The sequence below is a fragment of the Falco punctatus genome, assembly GCF_963210335.1.
Source record: "Falco punctatus genome assembly, chromosome: 20".
Classification (NCBI taxonomy): domain Eukaryota; kingdom Metazoa; phylum Chordata; class Aves; order Falconiformes; family Falconidae; genus Falco; species Falco punctatus.
In genome coordinates, this window is record NC_137600.1 from 3,467,323 (window position 1) to 3,486,444 (window position 19,122).

The following is a 19,122-nucleotide window of genomic DNA, read 5'->3' on the forward strand; positions in this document are numbered from 1 at the left end:
GATGTTGCTTGTGGAGGAGAGGCTGTCAGCAGAAACGGACACTTCAAACCCTACCTGGCGAGCGCGATCCCGCAATGAGTCTATGGAGTGACCAAGCCAGGATCCAGGAGGACATGCTGGGGCTCGTGGGCAGATTCCAACCAATTGAACTGTTCTCCGTGGCCAGAAAGAGGGGATCTGCAGGCCCCTGAGGGACACGCTGGGGTCGGGTACCTCGGAGGTCGGAGCTGGAGCTGCCCATGCTGCTCTCATGGCCATTCCCCCAGCACAAGTTGGTTTCTCCAGCTGATTTGCCCGCGCAGCTGCCAAGCAGAGTGCAAGAGCTGTGGACAGCCACGTCCCTTGAACGCTGGCCTTTCCAGCTGCCTGGCTTTATTGACACAGCCCTGAGAGTCCAGCAAGAAACAAGACATTTTTTCCTTTAGCTGAGACTTCTGGTATTTAGAACAGAAAAGGCCCTTATGTGGATCCCGGCTGCACCAGCTACATGAGCATAAAGCTACACTGTGTAGAACAGGGCAGCCCTGTGTGCGGGTGTGCAAAGAGTGTTGCTAACAGGGTTAACAAACAGCCTGTTGCAATGGAAGCAATGGTACAGATGGGTTTTCTTTTCCTGGAAACGTGCTCCCAGTTTTGACGTTAACAAACCTGGTCTTTTCTTTTCTTTTTCTTTCTTCCCTTCTCCAAAATTTTGCGACTGCAGCTTCACCAGGATGTACTGCGCTTAGTTTTGAGAGTGGTGCTACATTAGGAGTTAATTTTCTGTTGCTCCGACGAGTTTTGTAGAACTGGGTGATGAAGATGAGCGGGGTTTGAACGTCTGTGAATCCCCCCCCTTCAAAACCCAGAGATGCAGATGCTGTTAGTGCCGGTACTCCTCAAATGCCTTGTTTCCACCGGCATTTCCAGCACGGCTGTTAGTTCTGCCTGCCCTCCTTGTATGAGCGGGCGCTCTGGCACTACTCGTGGTCCTCCCAAGTGCACAGATGTCACAGGACAGATGCGGTTTAATTGCTGGGCATCCCTCCCAGGGGCACAGCCCAGATGACTTAGACCAGCCTGAGGATGAATTCATCAGCTGGATGGAAAAGCGAGTTTACAGCTGGATCAAAAACAAGCAGAGATTTAAACCAGCGCAGAAACAAGGAGAGTTTTGTTTAGCACTGGACACATGTGTGGGGCAGGGGATATGGGACTGGGATTAAACCCTGTGTTGACCAGCTTTCTGCTTAAACAGATTTGGTGCTCATTCCCCAAGTTACTCATCTCCTCTGCTCCAGCATCCTTTAGCGAAATCTGTCTCCGTGCATGGATCATCACAGGAGGGGAGGATGCAAGTTACAGGGGGATAAATACTCCACTAAATAAAGTCCACTAAACACTGAAGAGTGTGTGAAATGCTTTTTTCTGCCTTTCTTCCCAGGAAACCTGGTACTGGCACGGAGACATCAGCGCTGACAACGTAGTCATGAGCGGCGTCAAGTGTTCGGGGACAGAGATGTCCCTGGCCCACTGTCGTCACGATGGAGCCGACGTCTCCTGTCCCAGAGGAGGTGGTCGTTTTGGTGCTGGTGTATCCTGCTCGGAGAGTGAGTGACTCAGGTTTTTATTTCATTTTGGCATTGTTTGCCCTGAGATATGCAGGAGAAATGGCGTGGCCCGTGCTGTGCCTTGGATATGCCAAAACAGTGGCAACTCGCTGCTGATGGGGCTGAGAAATAACAGTGCAAGGAAGGGGCTGGCTGCCGTCTCTGGCAGACCCTCGTGGGGCTTTTTTAGAAACCCATCAGTTAATTTTGAACCTTCCTCCCCACCCGCCAGCTGCCCCCGACCTGGTGCTCAACGCCGAGCTGGTGGAGCAGACTGCCTACCTGGAGGACCGCCCCATGTTCATGCTGCAGTGCGCGCTGGAGGAGAACTGCCTGGCCAGCTCGGCCGTCAACACCTCCATCACCTCTGGGTACCGGCGCCTGCTGCGCTTCTCCTCCCAGATCCACAACAACGGGCAGTCCGACTTCCGCCCCAAGAACGGCCGCCACGCCTGGGTCTGGCACGACTGTCACCGGTGGGTGCCACGGGGTCGGTGCCTCCTTCCGTCCCCTTCTGCTGCTGGGGGTGGGGGCTGTTCTGCTGCGGGGTGATGGCGCTGAAAGGCTGGAGCGGTGGCTGTGGAGCTGCGATGGGTGTCAGGGCAGCTCTCATCCTCTGACAGCAGAGAAACCAGCTAATTAGAGTAGGAATTGTAATGAAGAACTGGTATATGAGCAAGACGGAGCTCTCCTTGGGAGAGATGTATATGCACGGGCAGTATGTATCTGGGGGTATGTGTACGTACACAGACGGAAGCGTGTGCCTGTGTAGCTGCGGTGTGTAGGGAGATGCAGCCGTCTGAGCCACTTCCCTCACCTGGGGAAGGACTGCAGAACACGCTGCAATTCCGCATTTTTATTTTTATTCTTTAATGCATCTTGGCTGCGTTTAAATTGTGCACAGCTGGGAGAGCTAGTTTTGTGCTTCTTTTTGACAAACAGTAAATTCACCCCCATAAATGCATAGTTTTTCAGAGGGAAACTGACAGTTTTGGCCAAAGTAAACCAGGAGGAGGAAAGGGAACTGGAACCAAGCCATCCAGATGCTTTGCTTCTGAAATGGCTTGTTACAGGCTTGATTTTTCTCTAATTTGGGGTAAAAAGGAGCTAAGTAACCAGCAGCACACAGCTCTTGTCCTGCCGCTGTTAAAACTTTCGCCTTGTGAAAACATCAGAGCAATAAATTCTCGAACCTAACGGTCCCTTACAGTCTTCATCAACAGCATGAGCGAGGCAAGAGGCGTAGGTATGCAGCGCAGCAGCGTTGCGATGCTGCAGTGCCACTAGTCTGAAGCTTCAGACCGTGGTGGCCACTGACCCTGCGGATGGGCTGGTTTGCAATATTTGCAGCGGGAGGCACTGGTGCAATATTTGCAGCGGGAGGCACTGGTGCAATATTTGCAGCGGGAGGCACTGGTGCAATATTTGCAGCAGCTCATGCCTCGGCAGCACAGAACCAAAGGTAAATAGGCAATGGTGTAGTTAGGGGAGGAGGAAACCCGGAGCAGAGCGGCGGAGCATCTGCCTTCCCAGCCCTGTTGGGAAGGGGCTGGGGGGACACGTGGGGACCGCAGGGCTTTGAGCACAGCACTGTCACAAAGCAGGGCACCTGGAGCAATTTGGGAGAGGCTGTGTAAGTGAGGTGAGGCTGGGAAAGGATCAGGAAGAGGCTGAGAGCCATCTGTGCGCTTTAAACTGGATTCTGTTTATACGGAGGAGGATGAACTCAATTCCTCTTCAATCTTTCCAGTCTGTAAACACCAGAATGTAAACACCTCTTTGAATGATTCAGACATATTTCAGAAACTGAGTCAAACTTGAGAACCTCAAACTTTTATCAGAGGCAGCCAAATTAGACAGTCTCAAAGTCAACAGCTCGGCCACTGCAGAATGCCTCTTCTTTCCTAGCTGCCCTGCTCCATCACTGGGACCTTCTGTTTGGTTGGCTTTTGATGTGGAAGTAGAACAGAAAAGGGAAAGACCTACAGCAGGGAGTGAAAAGCGATTAAATTCTGGCAGGTGGCTTTTCTTTTTTTTGGTTAGGGGAAAGGCAGGAGGAGGTAAGAAGAAACCCAGTCTCCCAACGAAAAGATTTCCTCCCCTTCCCTCGTCCTTCCTCCTTTATCTGTAAATACGTGTGCAGAGTGATGCTGCAGTAATGGTGGTTGGAAGTTTTTAAGCCATGATTATTTTTACAGCTGGAAAGGAAAGGATATCTGCACATTTTTTGTCCTTTTTTTTTTTTTTTTTTTTTTTTTTTAAACTCCTAAGTGATGGCTCTTTGAATTGGGGCCTGTCTGTGCAGCGGTGTAAGGACCCGCTCCGCTCTCAGCACCCACAGCTGCTTTCCCGTTCGCCACAACGTGCTCACGCTGGGACTTTGCTCCCAGTTCCAAAACTGGGATGAAATTCAACCTGTTGCATCAGCACGGGTGTGCACCCAGCCGTGACCATGCGGAGCACCCAAATTGTTCTAATCGGGTATTTCCATCCGATTCCTGCTCTGCAAGTCTCACCGACTTCAGCTGGATTGAAGCGCAGGCTGAAGTTTTTGCAGAACCAGAGCATGGCATAGAAAAGGTCCATGTTCTCGGGTCCAAAATCACCCAAACTGCCGTAGCCTGCGCTGGTTAGGGGTCTGCAGCGCAGATCGTGTGCTCTCCCCCAACTGTTGCTGCACCCAGCAGCGCTGCAGCGTTCGTGCCGGCAGCCCGGCTCAGGCTGAGCTGCCACTAACGCTTCCCTGTTTAAAATTCCGTGTGCGAACCCAGCTGTCGGGTTGTTTAGATCCGAGCGGTGCGAGCTCGGAGAGAAGCTGGTTCCATCTGTCGTGAAGTTTTCTGCCAATAAATTTACATTCTGCTGCTTAAAAATAAATAAATAAAAATAGCCAGGTTGCCGGTTTGGGTACATCTAGGGCTGTTTGCAGGCTGTTAAGGAGAAGGTGAAATATTTCCTGCGGTAAACGACAGGGCCACTAGAAGCGATGACCTGGCTGAATGATGGCTTTGATTTTTATTTACCCCCCCACCCCATTCCTTGCTATTATAAAGCATGGGGTGGTCCTATGAAGGCTTGGGCATGCTCTCCCCTGGAAAAGCTTTAGCACTTGATATGTAAATAAATATCCAGGCCAGGAGCCAGCATGAAGGCAGCATGGGTGATGGCGCTGTGCAAGGATTACGCCCAAGGGAATATTTCCTGGCTGTGTTTTCTCTTGCTCTACCTCCTGCCGCGCCGCTTGGTCCGTAGCACTTCATGTGTTGTCGTGTGTTTCCCCCCGCGGGGCTGGGAGGTGAAATGCCTGGCCCAGGGGATGCAACAACACAAAAAGCCGAGGCTGGGCTACTCACATCTGAGTCGTCGTGGCCCAGCCACTGGCCCACCCCTGCTGGGGTCGACAGTGCAGCCCTTCAGACCTGGTGGTTAAAGGGGTGGCTGTTTTCCCTCGAGATAATTCTCCCCGTCTGTGCCTTGCAGGCATTACCACAGCATGGAGGTTTTTACCCACTACGACCTCTTGAACCTCAATGGAACCAAGGTGGCTGAAGGACACAAAGCCAGCTTCTGCCTGGAAGACACCGAGTGCGAAGCAGGTATATCTGCCAGAGCCCTTTGTGCTGGGAATTTATCGCTGTCCCCGTACAGGTGCCTGGCTTCGGAGATGCTGCTGATGTCCTGAGGGCTGCGTATCTCTGGGGTGATCTCTGCAGGTATAAGAGAATCCCTGAAGGCCCCATATGCTGAGGTTTCCAGCCCTCAGCTCCTTACATCCTTACTCTGAGCTGCTCTGGAAACCTCGGTGTACGTTTTCTGATTCCTGTAAAGGGAGAAATTTCAAAACACGCCTCTTAGGTGCTGAGGTGTGGAAGGCAGCAGCTCCTCCTGTGCAGTTAAGCAGTGCAGGTGTTTCAATACAAGACGTTGAGCAAGGCACGGTTCTGTTAAATCTCACCCAAAATACTGCGCCCGTAGCTTCTCACTGTCTTCCACTGGGTCTTTCTCTGACATGTCCAAGGGTGGGAAATTCCCAGCCTGACTCGCTGGGAACGTAACACTTCATGCCTTTAACTCTTTCCATGTAGATGTGCAAAAACAGTACGAATGTGCCAATTTTGGTGAACAAGGGATCACGGTCGGATGCTGGGACGTGTACCGTCATGACATCGACTGCCAGTGGATCGACATTACTGATGTCCCACCAGGCGATTACCTCTTCCAGGTACGGGAGAAAAACAGGATTTGAGGCATTGCTGTGTGCTTTTTAGCTTACCCATTAGGGATGTCAAGAATGTAACTAGTTTATTTGTACATCTCCTACAGTACTATAAGCTTCCAATTATGAAGAGATTATGTTCCCAAGGTACCTAAAAGATAAAGAATTAACCTAACGGGCCAGCAAAGCGCTACCATACCACATACTTCCCCCCGAAGTGAAAAAAATCAGGGCCAGTAACCACAGCTCAGAAATGACAGTCTTAAGAAATCCACATCCAGCCAACACTTGATAGTCCTTATCTATCTAGAATTCTTATCTATAGACAAGATAGTCCTTATCTACCAACCCGTGCGCTGCTGACATCGTGTTCCATCTCACGTTCTGTATCGGCGCAGCATCCTGCTGTTTGTCTTGTACTAAGTTTTTGAGCTGTTTGTAAGCAAGGCTGGCTTCATTTGGGTTCAAACGGTGCTGTTCTTGTGTTTGCATGAGGAGTTAAGACTCTGCCTCCAGTCTGGTTTGTGCAAGTGGGTGGAGCGGGGGGGAGAAATCTTTGGTTCTAAAAACAGCCACTTAAACTGGAGAGGAGGGAAGGGAAATTATTTTTGTCTGCACTGCTATCGTGTGAGAAATGGAGTGAAGGTGTTTGAGGGTATGTCTTGGTGCCTGGGGGAAGGTGTGATCCTGATCTGGCTTTAATGGGTTTCTGTCTTCTTGCAAAACGAGTTACTTTTTTTTTTTTTTTTTGGTAACGGAAAAAATTATTATGGTATAATGAAAAAGCTGATTCCGTCTCAGTCTGCCTAGCAAGTGTCACACCCAGTCCACCTTTCAGTAACTTTGTGCTGTGTTTCTCCATCACTCCCTAGGTCGTCATCAACCCCAACTACGAAGTCGCTGAATCAGATTATTCAAATAACGTGATGAAATGCAGGAGCCGGTACGATGGGCAGCGCATCTGGATGTACAACTGCCACATAGGTGAGAGGGACTTCTGCGGGGGGATGCTTAACGGCTGCCCGGTTAGATCACACCGCGTCGCTGGCTCTTTGCTACTTCTCAGTGCTTCCATTGCAACGTGCTGATGTGCTGTTGATCACTTTGCACGGGCTTGGAAAGACGAGATACTCAGCCCAAACTACGCTGCTGCTGTTCGTTGTAGACCTCTCACAGGGTCAGGCTGCTACGGGTTGCAGATGGTAAATGGCTGGACGGGGGTGGGATGGTTTGCGTCTTACGTGTTACTTACAACACTGGTAAGACAGCTCTCTGTGCAAGATGCGAAAGAAATCCCTCAGGCTTGGGGGAACGGGGATAACAGATGTTCCAGCTGTACCTCTTCTACAAGGAAATGAGCATTTTCCCCCTCCCAAGACTGGGAGATGTAAGGAAAGCTCGGGTGCAACCTGAGAACTTGTTCGGAGTGCCTGAGTCAGTCCAGGCAAACAACTCCACCTTCTTATTACTCAGAAGTCTAATTACTATTAGACTCAAATTATTACCAGCCTGGGGCTGACCACCTCACACCCCAAAGCTTCTCTTCCCTTGAAAAGCAAACAAGAGCAGTGGAGAAGAGCCCTCCGCTCAAGCCAGAAATGAGAAGACTTTGCTGTCCCTTGAATGCGAGGGAAAACTGCCTATTTTTCTCAAATACGTGTAAAACATTATCATTTGGAATTTGGGGGGGGTCTTGGAAATAGCAAAGCCAACCTAGTTTAAATTTGCATTAGCAGTCAATTGTCAAAACCATTTTAAAACGGAATTAAGTTGGGGGCTTTGTAAGGTAATTTATTTTCTGTGTCAAAAACAGTTTAACAGCAACTGCCTGCCAACCTCCAAATAAAACCAGTGGCGAAGGCTATTTCCAGAGCTGACTCAAGTTCTTCAAGGAGTGTTTTTCCTGAAAAAATTCCATGTAACCACTGATTTTTCTTGTTAATTTGCTGGGTTTTTCTTAAGAAAATACTTGTCTTGTGTGTCACGCTTCAGATTGTGACCTAGTTCAGAAAAGCCAAACCCACTTCATCTGGATGAACGGACACTGAAGTGCTGGATGGGCTCTCCAGCTGAGCTTGAAACTCTTTTTGTTTAAAAATAAATGTATTTAGCTTTCATTGTCTCTCAACTAGCAAAAAGTAAGGGCCTGGTTTTTAAGAAGAGTAAAAAGAACCCACTTACCACCAGCCTCGGGAGGAGCCCACTTCACAGGTCCCGATAGTCGTCACCTCCTTGTTTTAAGCAACAAATGGAGGGTACTTTGTGATCTGGTCTTTCAAATACATAAAAGCCTAGATCCAGCACTCCTGGGGCCTCTTGGCTGTTCCAGTTATGGTAAGATTTAATTAACTGCCTAAATTAATTAGCCCGGGACAATCTTTGCTCTGCTTGCTTTGAGCCCTTCATTCTTGCAGCATCTTTTGCAGATCACGCAAAACCCCTGTGCGCTGGCTGCCTCGTGCTGCAAACTGCCTCTGCTGCTGCCTCCTGCTCAACCCTGTGCTCTTTCTGTGAACTCCCCAGGTGGCTCCTTCAGCGACGAAACGGAACAGAAGTTTGAACACTTCAGCGGACTCACAAATAACAAGGTGTCCACCCGATAGAACAGCATCGCCTCCCACCCCACTATTTAAAGAAGCGAGGTTTCCTGCTTCGGTGATTTCCCTAACCACTGCACACAAAAAAAAAAGAAAATCAAGCAAACAATCAAACTCTAAATTAGCAAGGTAAATTATTTTCTAAAGATGCCTTCCTTCCCGGTTTAGGCGCTCAGACCACCCCGTGTCTGTTGTAACTCCGTTCCCTACTGCTGCGGTAGTTAGGAGCAGGCTCTTTAAAACTCTGCTTGGCTCCGTATCTTCACTATTCCAACCTTCTCCACCAAGATTTCTCCCTAAACTTTGCAGCACCATCTTTATTCACAGACGTAGGTCCAGGCTGCAGCAAGCACAATCTGCCTTTGGGTACCAACAACCTAAAAATGTGTCTCTACCATTCACTTTCAAGGCATTCATTTTGGTATCTTTAAGCTCTTTTGACTCAAGCTTGAACGCACCATTGATGCAAATGCCTCCGTTTGTGACGCTGCTCCTCGAACCCAGCTAATCCTCAGTACTGCCATGTCGTTACTCCATTTTAGTAAAGAAATACAGGAAAGGGGGGGAAAAAAAAAGTTGGAGCGGCTTTTTCTGAGCAGAACAGTATAAAGCATAATTTAATACTGCAGTGAAACTCTTGTACTCAACAATCAATTCCAACACAATCCTTGAAGTGGAGCAGCTAATGCAGAACAGTTTTCCACGCGTGCATCAGGGCTCCGTGAAGCTACACCTCCCTTGTACCATCTCGAAGACTTCACAGATCTCCTGAGGAGGAGTCCCCTGGGCTGTGAATTTCCATTAGGCAGTAAGCTATTGACCCAATAGGTTCTACATACATCAAAATATTACCTTCTAAGCTGGATATTCACTCTGTCTTGTCTTTAAGGGATGAATTTAGTTAAGGCATTGTATCCTCACTGTACCCGACAGAGGTAACTCCATGGCTTTCATCATCAGGGATCTGGACCGGTGCTGTCACAGACCCACCTGTGTAAGTTGTCTTGAAAAGGATTTTGACACTTGGTAGCTTCATAATGGTGCTAAGTGTGTTCCTCTGTTTGTTTGAGGACACACGTTGCTACAGATTTTTCAGACACAGCTACTTGAATAAAAGTGTTTTACCCAGAAAAATGTTTTATATGCCCTTTGTGTATTTCTATTCCATGAAAAGTTTAGGGCCTTGTTCACAATTCCTGGTACTGAAGCTTTTCCTCCCTCTGTGTTTGTACAGAAGACTTCTACCTGCAGCTTAAGTTAACAGAACGCTTTTAGCTGACAGTTTCAATCCACAGGGGGATGGAAAGTGGCTGCATCCAAGTTGTGCTATCCGTAACCTACCTCACAGGGATGTTGTGAGGCTTAAAGAATGCAGAAGTCTATTGCTAATGCCTGGCAGAGTATTTCTGTCACTTATCCAGTGGCCCAGATGGTGGCATCTACCAAAGGTTTTTAGCCTACTGTAAGTTGGAAAACTCCATTTTGTTCTCAAGGTGCCAGGCTGTGTAGCAAAAGCAGAGTCTGAGATGTGCTGGGTGCTCACTGGCTGCTGCCACGACACCGTGTCTTGCAGCATCTCTTCACACCAGGCTCTGGGCAAATCACAACTGGCAAGTTCTGGTTTTTCTTTCCCTAATCGGGGTGTGACAACTTTCCCTGCTAACAAAGCAATTAACAAAGCAAGTCAGGCTCTTTAAACACTGTGTAAATAAGGAAAAACCCTGAAACTCACTTGCATTCAATGCTTGTCAGTTTTGTGGGGTGTTTTAACAATAACGTTACAACCAAGTAAACATTGAACAGATTTTTTTTGACTCCTGCAGATGCTCTGCTCTTGCTTACAGCTGAATTTTGGCCAACAAGATACAATTCCCTTACTCTAGTGCTTTTGTTGTTGTTTCTTAAACTGTAGAGCAGGCTTTTCTACAAGCAGCCTTACTCTCTGTGAGTGCCCCAGCGAGTAACAGACACTTTGAAACACAGTAGGGCGAGATGCTCTCCACAATGAAAAGCTAACAGCCCTCACAGGGCTTGGCTCTTGAGCTCAGGATCTCAGTAATAGTAAACTTCTCCCCCTTCCCAACTTCAGAAAGAAAAGATTCTGCTAATCCATAAGAGAACATCCCCGTGGCGACTCACTTTTCTGCATGCAGTTTAATATGTCACAGCCATGCTCATCTATACATCTTTTTTTTTTAGCCGAAACTGTTTATTCCTCCTGGTCCAAGCCTTCTGGCAGGAGCATTTCGGTGCCCGAGACGTCCTGCTGCTTGTTCTTCAAACCCAGAGCCCGGGTCACCAGCCTCTTCGCCACGGCAGTGTCAGTCTGGGGTCTCTCTTTTGCAAGGTGAAGGAGCTCTAGGTAAAAATGGGTGAAAATCATTAAGTTAGTGCTTGTTCCGGAACAGTCTCGTGGCTAAGCCGTAGGACTGGCCGACGGGAAAGGCTGATTTCTATTTCCTTAGTTTCAGAATTAGCCCAGGAGCCTGAGCAAACCATTCTATCCCTATCCAGTAAATTGCCTTTTCTTTTCGAAAAACGTGCCTCTAGATTTGTACTTCTGATTTTTCCATGACAGTTCACGAGCTATTTGGCTATGATTAAGCTCCAGCCCTCCTCTGCAGTGGCAGAGAGAACTGTTCCCCGTTCGCTTCCAGGAACAGCTTCCTCACCCTTCCTGGCATAATTCAGCAAGTCACATCTCTGAGAACAAAATGAAGGCATGCGGTCCAACCAATCTATCCGTGCACAGGGAAGTTTGATCTCAATTTAGATTAATCCCAACCAGCAGTCTTACATCCTTCAAAACCAGCAAGGAATAAAAAACCGCTGCATTTTTGAAAAATCAGCTAAATACATCAGATGCTTTGGGAAAGTCTTTGGCCAGTAACCTCCGTTTTCTGGTAGACACCTGGCTTGCTACAGTTTCATCTTACAAGAACCGAATACACCCAAACTTTACCAAATCCACAGCGGTCTGGATTTGGCAAGTACCTAATCATTTATCAGCAACTGTTTGCAATTTTATTATCCAGTTAGCAATGGGGGCTTTGCTTGCTTTTTCAGAAATGTTATTAATAAAGGCAGCCCATCAGCAGCTTAAAGAAAAAGGGGCAGACTCAAACTATCCGCAGCTTAGAAAACAAAACTGCCACTCTTTCTTGACGAAGCTACAAAAAAAAAAAAAAAAAAAAAAAAAAAAAGAGACACTGTCACCTAATTGAGATCCAAATTTGTGTTTGGGAAAAAAAAAAAAATTGCAACTTGAACTAAATACAAGCGGAGTTTATATATAATGTTCCCCAGAAGGAGCTGATAACCTGATTCAGAAGCGTGCCGATCGGCTACGGCAACAGGAATCGGGGAGAGTGCAAAAAGAAATCCACTTCTCTGACGTTTCATTTCAATCCAGCAGTCTTAAAAACTCAGGAACTTCCGTGACAGTGTCCCTTTAAAGCGTTAATACTGAAATTTGTTCCAGCCGCAGCGTGCTGTGGAAATACCAGTACGGTTGTACCTTCAGCAAAGTCTCTACTGCTACACAATTCATGGCATTTCTTTATTGTGGCAAGTATAACTGATTACAGTATGATTTTAAAAGGCAATACAATAAATAAAACTGTTAATGGCTAAGCTTAATTTTTTTTTCCTTCACCTAATACTGAATAAAATTACGCCAACCACCAAATGTAACGGCTGTCGGGTTTGTCTCATCTATGGCCTTTAACCGGGCAAAATTTAATAAGCCAGAGCAGCTTACGGGGCAGGATCGTGGCATTTGCCACGCTTCGCTTCCTGCAGCCACAGCCAGAGAAAACAAAACAAAAAACAACAGGATTTGCTGCTGGTTTGATTCAGTCCGTGCGTGCCGGCAGAGCAAGAGCGACTGCAAATTTCAGCACAGGTTAACAGCTGTAGTTATCTTTCCTGTAAGTAGAATATAACGCAGTCTTGTTCTGCACGGAGGGGTTTTGTCATCACATTCACCTGTGCCAACCGCAGGCAGAAACCAGCGTGACTGACTCAGCAAAGTTTTAACATAACTATGATACAGGTTGGCTGGAAATACTGTAAAAAAAACCAAAAAAAACCCCACACCTGAAGACTCCACAGCTCACTGTCCTGCCTTGCCAATAAAGCTATAAAAAAAAACCTAACAAAAAAAAAAAAAGGAAATACTGGTCCTTAATATCTATTTCCCATTTAACTCATCATTGTGACCGCCCAGGATACAGAAGGGTGGTAAACCAACAACTACAACTACTAATAGTAGAAAAAAGATCGCCTTACTTGGTCGCTGAAGTGCCTTGATTTTCGACTGCTTTGTTGCGTGGATCAAAGGTCGGATCTTTAAAGAAGGATAACGCCGCCCCAAGGCTTGAGATGCTTCAAAAAAACACAAAGATTGTTGAAATTCAGACCGAATAGCAGTGGCTTTAATCGTAAAAATGATTACATGGTATAATAAGACTGAATAATTCAAGCTTCAGCAGCTGATATGTTATCTCAGGACTTTTACTAAAACTAAATTCTGGTCACCTCAGGCTTACGCCAGACGTGCCTCGGGCAGGAAGCATCCCCAGAAAATACAAACACAATTTTTAAAAGACAACTCTCTCGTTATTAGACTGAATCCCCAGAAACAAACATAAAACTTTCGGACTCCGTACGCTGCTGGAGGGAAACTTCTTGGGGTGTCTGTCCCTGAGAAGGGTCAGTTTGTCCAGTGGCTTGTGTCTGACCTGCGGCCCCAGGAGGTGACTGTAGGCTTGCAGGAATTTTGTCTAGTTACAGGAGAAAAAAAAAAAAAAAAAGAAAAAACACCCAAAAAACCACACTGAAGTGGCAAAACAGATTAACTTCTAGAAATGCTCCCTCAACAAAAGGTGCCCTGGTAATTATCTGAGCCAATTCAAAACCTGTTGGTCTTGCAAAGCGGAGTTCCCACACGCCACCGCGGTCATTTCAGCTTCTCAAGCTTTCCAAATTTGAAGCGCCCAGGAGGAAAGACGTGCTGATCCGTGACTCCTTGGGCAAGGGCTCAGCAGGAGCGCACGGCTCGGCATTGCAAACCGCGGCGTCCCCGCGCCAGAGCGGAGAAACCCCAGCAGCGATGTGCTCCCTCGCTCAGCCACGACCCCGGTCACGCTACCTGCAGACAGGCTCGAGAAGATTCCCAGGGCGTGCGTATCGTCGACCCACTGGATTTTGAAACCGCTCTCACTAAAAGTGAAGAAAAAAAAAAAAAATCATTACTAAGAAAAAAAAAACCAAACAAAACCACGCAGTAAAACCCGTCAGCCACCCTGAGTTAGCAAAAGTACTTAAGATTTTTATGTAGACAGCCGGTGCTTTTCCAAGATTATCCTCATTTTGCATGAGGGGAAAGAAAGGAAGGAACAGAAGAACATCAGGACGTGCCCCTTTCGAGGCCACAAGACACGATTACCCCATCAGCTGCCCCAAGAACTCAAAGAAACCCCCAGCCAAAAATCAAGCTCAATTTCAAAGGCTGTGTCCTAACGCCAAAATAGCCTTTGCCATTTACGTAGTGCTTTACAAACACCACCCGACTGCTCAGACAGCTACAATAAAAAGCAAGCGATTTAAAAATAAGTGGTTTAACAAAGCTCGGGGTGAAGAGACCAAGGTGAAAAACTAATAAAAGCGTCGGTGGAAAATGTGAGTTGGGGAGCAGGGAGTTCAAAGCTTTTCCTGCAGCGCAGGCAATACAACTGACTGCTCAGATTAGATCCATCAATTCTCAGCTCAGTTTCACAGCGAGTGGGGAAAAAAAAAAAAATACATTAGAGGAAAGGCGCGCAATAGACAGTAGCTTATTTAAAACGTAAATCATGGGGTTTAATTTCAGGGATCCGCAGAGCAAAGTGTTCAGGTGTATCAGGAGAGGAGGAGGATGGCGAGGAAGAGGGAGAGGCGCCTGCAGACACCATTTCTGTGCCCTCTGGGAGAAGCCAGTTTAATTCAGCATTGGACCGAGCACCCTTTAACCAACGCGGGGCTGAACTCTGCTCTGGTCCTGCTGCTGATCCAGCATCGCTCCCTTGGGCACAAGGCTCCGCTCCACATATTTACATAATAAATCTTATCTCCAGCAGCAGAATCGAGCCCTTTTCCTTGCAAAGCTTCATGTAAGCACGTGATTTCGCTCAGGCCCCAGAACGCACTAACGGAGAAGCTCCCAAAGACTCTCGCTGAGGCCAGAGCAGCAGGAATAAGCCTGCGTGTAGATAACTGCGCGTACCACAAAGCCCTGAAGAACCAGCCGAGGTTTAAATCATGCATAAACTGCAGGAAAGCAGCCTCAAAGGCACAGAAAGAGCATAAGACAGAAAGGCATGAAGGCGAAACTAAAATGCAAAATGTATCAGGTTCTCTTGTGTGTTCAAGGCTGGTTAGTGCTGCCTTTGTGCCCCCGATGTGCTCAGGCTCTCAGGTACTCACTGGAAGTCCGAGAACACCTCCAGCAGGTGCTCCGTTTTCAGTGACGGAGAGAAGTCATAGATTTCTGTTACGTGGCCAAAATCCCCCTCGCTGAGCTGCGCATCTCCGTAGCTGGAATAATCAAAGCTGATCTTCTCGATGCTTATGTCCTTCACGGTTAAATTACCCACAATCTGAGAATATTAAAAAAAAAAAAACAAAACCAACCAAACAAAAAAAAAAAAAATCAAGACAAGGTTTCGCTTTGAAGAGCGATCCTCCGGGTCCTGCTTTGGTCCCTGCGAGCCACGTCTGCGGCCACGCTCCTGCCAACAGGTTCGGCAGCCGCCTGGACCAGCCCCGGCACAGGGATTCTCCTCCCAGGGATGAATGCCTTCCCCTAGGCTGACTCCCGAGCCACCTCTTCTCCCCAGAATCCCTCCCCGTGGCAATACCCGTAGCAAAACACTACCTCTGCAAAGAGCTCTGCGGTGCAGTCGTCCTCGAGGCTGCCCTGCCCGCCGACGGCTGCGCTCTCCTCTCTACCACCTGCAGACAAATGCAGCTCATGCCACAGCGCATCAGCCAAGCCTGAACGCTCCTTGTCCTCCTCATCCGCCACCGGTGCCTTCCCGCTGTGGTTCTGCACAGCAGCAGCCACCCGGCGCTCATCCTGCTCCTCAGGAGCTGGTGGCTCAGCACCACACACCGGCTCAGGTGCAACCAGAGGCTCGTTCGAGGCTTCTGAGGGGTTCTGGCATTGGGGCTGCTCCACCTGCGCCACACCGGGATGCTCCTGATCTTGGCTTTCCAGTCGGGAAAGACTCTCGCCTCCCTCCACCGCGCCGGCATCCCCAAAGTCCTTGCCCTGTTCTTCAGGGGGTGACATGTTTCCACCGCTCTCCGGGCTCCTGGCAGCAGCACAGCTCTTATCTCGGTTTTCCAGCACCAGCCACGCTGGGTCCGTGCAGCAGTTTCTGCTCAGGCTTTCCGACAGGGAGGAGCTCTCGTCACACTCCAACACACCGGCATCCCGGCTCTCTGGGGCTTCAGCTTGCGCTTGGCACAGGATTTTGCTCCCTTCTTGTCCAACAGCGTTGTCACAGCTCAGACCTTGCTCTTCTGCTTCAGCTGAGTTTTCATTGTGGACGGAAGACAGGGAATCCGAACAGTCTTTATCCTGACTTTCCTGCCCAGAGAAAACGTTGCTGTTCTCCAGCGACGGAACAGCCGTACAACACGGAGGACATTCGTTGTTGGTGTCATCGTTACTTTTTCCCGAAACACACTCTTCGCCAGGCTCCTGTCGCTTGCCAAGGGCCAAGGAGACACCACCTGGGCTGCCTTCAGACTCGCCCAGCTCCTCCTGGGTGCCCCTGACCAAAGCTTTAGGGCAAATCTCTTCTTCTGGTGCCACATCCCCCGGTGACTCGGTGCCGGCTGCCACCGGCCCCTCCTGCTCCCCCCATTCCGCCTTCTTGCGCATCGCTTTCGGGACGTACAGGGCTTTATCCGGCTTCTTCCTGGGCGGCCTTTTTATCCTGCCAGACCCCACGCAGGCTCGAGAGTTGTCTCCGTGCATCTCCCCGCCGTGTCGCAGCCTGCCGCCTCGCCCCCCCCGGCCCCACGGCTGCGCAGGTCGGTGCGGGCGCGGTGGGTTGCCACTGGGTTTTTGGTCACTCGTCTCGCTGGGCAGCCTGGGACAGAGAGAACGGCAAGATGTGAGCGGGGAGGAACGCAAGGAACATGGTATTTGCAAAAGAGAAAGAGGAGGAAAAGCATCAAATCCACATAGAAACCAGTAGATAAGAAATAAAAATTAAAAAAAAAGCCTCTGCTTCCTTAATGACTGGAAGATGCTATCGATAACGGACACCCTCCTCTCTGCGGAGAAGTGCCACACAAACTTTGCACTTATAATAAGCTGGAATAAAAAACCTTCGAGTGCAGGAAGAGAAGCACCGTTACAGCCGCTGCACCGTACCTTACGGCCGAGTGACAGATGACAGTCCTCCTCCTCCATCCTTCTCCCACAGAAAAGCTGCTCAACAAATCCACGTTGTCCACGGTCCGGTGGATCAGGTACCTGAGGCGACTGGAGAGGGGGGGGAACAGCAGCACTCTGGAGAGGGGGAGGGGGGAGAGGGCGTCAGCAAGTTGCAGGAAGGAAAAGGACAGGAACGGAGCAAGAATTTATTAATCTCTCTTCCCCCAGTCATTCCCAGCGTAGGGTTTAAATCCCAGCCCAAAAGCCAAGCCGGACTGCTTGGTATTCAAGAGCCAGAATCCCTTCGCCATCCTAAATGCCCAGACAGACGCACTCGCTCTGCACACAGAGCACCGGCACCTGCGGGGCGGCTGGGACTCCCATTCCTGCCTCTCCCCGTACTGGGAGTGGCTGGGAAGCACCAGCAGAAGGCAGCCACCGGTCGGTCCCCTTCCTCCCAGTCTGAGCACACTCCAGAAACCAGCAACTAAAAGAATACGAACAGGTGAATGAAGATGATTTCGTTGTATTTAGAGATGTTTCTGCAATTTCAGTGTCGACCCTGAGCATTTTTTAATTGCACGGGTGCCTTCTCTGCCAAACATTTTTTAAAAAGCAATGAATTTAAGGTCACTACAAGCTGAACTAGGCAATCCCACCCCTGCTCCTGTCCGACACCCCCTTTTTGGCCACCTCAAGGGCTCCAAAGCTCACTGGATCGGGGACCCGGTCCAGTTAAATCCAGCCTGGCCAAAGAAAAAAGGTGCAGCGATCCAAGGCGAGGGAGCTCGCTGCCGTGGAGGAGGATCCAAGCGCAGGAAGCCCTCAGCAGAGAGGGGAAACGAACCAATTTGATTACGAAATATTCATTATAACTCATCAAGCCGACCAGTGAGCTGGGCCAGGCTGCGGCCGGCGCAAAAGCCACCAGCCCCCAAACCGTCTCGGCCCGAAGCAGCACAGATAGAGGAGGGAGCACGGCGGATGTGGGTCCACAGGGATGCTCCGAGCTGGACCTCTGCCCTTCCACCCCAGAAACACGAGGCAGAAGTCACAACGTGTCCCTGCTCCCGGAGCAGCATGTCCCATCGCCCAGGGACCGCGCGTGGCAGCGGGGAGCGGGTCACCCCGTGCCAAGACCCCTCTGTTGGCCGCCTGAGATGGGAGATGGGGGAGGGGGGGAGGGGGGGACACCCACCTGTGGTGCTGCCCCTGCAGCATGAAGTGCTCCAGCTCCTCCGTGATCCTGCCCACGAACTCATCCTCGTTGGGCGAGAGGAAGACGCCGTCCATGGAGCGCAGCGCCAGGGTGGCAGCGGGCAGGAGGCCTGCGGAGGGACAGGGCCACATGGAGAGGCAGCTGCCAGCTCCCCGGCCCTGGGGGGGCCTCGCCCCTCCCCCCCCCCCCCCAACCTGACCCGTCCTCTGTGCGGCCGGGTGCACCCAGCTGCAGCCCTGACCCCCCTGCCCGGTGCATCCAAGGCCCCTGGGCAGCCTGGGCACCCCTCCCCCTCCCCTGCGCACCCCCAGCACCCCCCGTGGCTCTGTGCACCCCTCCCCCTCCCCCGCGCACCCCCAGCCCCCTGCGCTGCCCAGGCCCCCTGTTATCCCCCCCACGCCCCCCCAGCACCCCGCGCCGCCCCGGCCCCCCCGCACAGCACCTCCCGCCGCTCTGCGCCCCGCCACCCCCTCCCCGTGCACCCCCCGCCCCCCCCCCCCCACGTGCTGCTCACACACCCCGCTCTCCCCCCACCGCCGGGCACCCCCAGCACCCCGTAACCGCCCCCTCCCCATCCCCGGGCACCGCCAGCCCCCCCGGCCGGGACCCCCCCCCCGCCGCCCTCACCGCCAGGCCCGGGCGAGCGGCTCTTCCCGGCGCGGCGCCTGCGCCCGACCCGGCTCCTCCCGCCCGGCTGCAGCCCCGCCCCGCCGGGGAGCCGGCACGCGGGGGCCCTGCCCCCACCCGGGGGCCGAGACACGCGTGGGGGGATCCCGGTTCCCCCCGCCGGGGAGCCTGCACACGCGGGGGGGGTTCCTGCCCCGGCCCCCCCGACCAGGGAGCCTGGACACGCGTGGAGGGGGTCCCGGCTCCGGTTCCCCTCACCCAGGGAGCCTGGACACGCGTGGGGGGGGTCCCGGCCTCGGTTTCCCCGGCCCTGGGAGCCTGCACATGCGTGGGGGGGGCCCTGCCCTCCACCAGGGAGCCTGGACACGCCTGGGGGGGTGGGGGCGGTCCCGGCTCCGGTTCCCCTCACCTGGGGAGCCTGGACACACGTGTGGGGGGGTCCC

General features: G+C 50.9%; 2 protein-coding genes across 12 annotated transcripts in view; one reads left to right on the top strand and one right to left on the bottom strand.

The window, feature by feature from the left end:
- The window catches only part of LOXL2 (lysyl oxidase like 2), a 67,293-nt gene extending 55,198 nt beyond the window's left edge, over window positions 1-12,095 (top strand). For 9 of the 11 annotated variants that reach the window (XM_080370405.1, XM_080370409.1, XM_080370408.1 and 6 more), the window contains 6 exons: window positions 1,424-1,589; window positions 1,822-2,065; window positions 5,070-5,185; window positions 5,675-5,811; window positions 6,678-6,789; window positions 8,329-9,536. In XM_080370405.1, the coding sequence (XP_080226531.1) occupies window positions 1,424-1,589; window positions 1,822-2,065; window positions 5,070-5,185; window positions 5,675-5,811; window positions 6,678-6,789; window positions 8,329-8,408 (855 nt within the window). In that variant the 3' untranslated portion in view covers window positions 8,409-9,536. Of the gene's footprint in view, window positions 1-1,423; window positions 1,590-1,821; window positions 2,066-5,069; window positions 5,186-5,674; window positions 5,812-6,677; window positions 6,790-8,328; window positions 9,537-10,601 lie in introns of those variants that run through there. The other 2 variants (XR_013924628.1, XR_013924629.1) reach the window with 2 other exon arrangements.
- Window positions 10,538-18,788, bottom strand: R3HCC1 (R3H domain and coiled-coil containing 1). Its single transcript, XM_080370423.1, has 8 exons — window positions 18,680-18,788; window positions 18,032-18,161; window positions 16,831-16,968; window positions 15,319-16,543; window positions 14,868-15,040; window positions 13,555-13,625; window positions 12,693-12,788; window positions 10,538-10,760 (listed from the first exon to the last, which is right to left on the bottom strand). The coding sequence occupies exons 2-8, from the start codon at window positions 18,124-18,126 to the stop codon at window positions 10,612-10,614; spliced, it is 1,947 nt and encodes a 648-aa protein (XP_080226549.1). The 5' UTR covers window positions 18,127-18,161; window positions 18,680-18,788; the 3' UTR covers window positions 10,538-10,611.
- Between the last annotated feature and the right edge of the window lie 334 nt (window positions 18,789-19,122).

Bases quoted from the DNA above. Each gene is read 5' to 3' on its own strand.
- R3HCC1 (XM_080370423.1), bottom strand. From the start codon at position 18,126: ATGGACGGCGTCTTCCTCTCGCCCAACGAGGATGAGTTCGTGGGCAGG. The intron at 16,544-16,830 runs GTACGGTGCAGC...TCTCTGTCCCAG, and splicing joins ATCTGTCACTCGGCCGTAAG to GCTGCCCAGCGAGACGAGTG. The intron at 10,761-12,692 runs GTAAGGCGATCT...ATTTTTACCTAG, and splicing joins CAAGGCACTTCAGCGACCAA to AGCTCCTTCACCTTGCAAAA.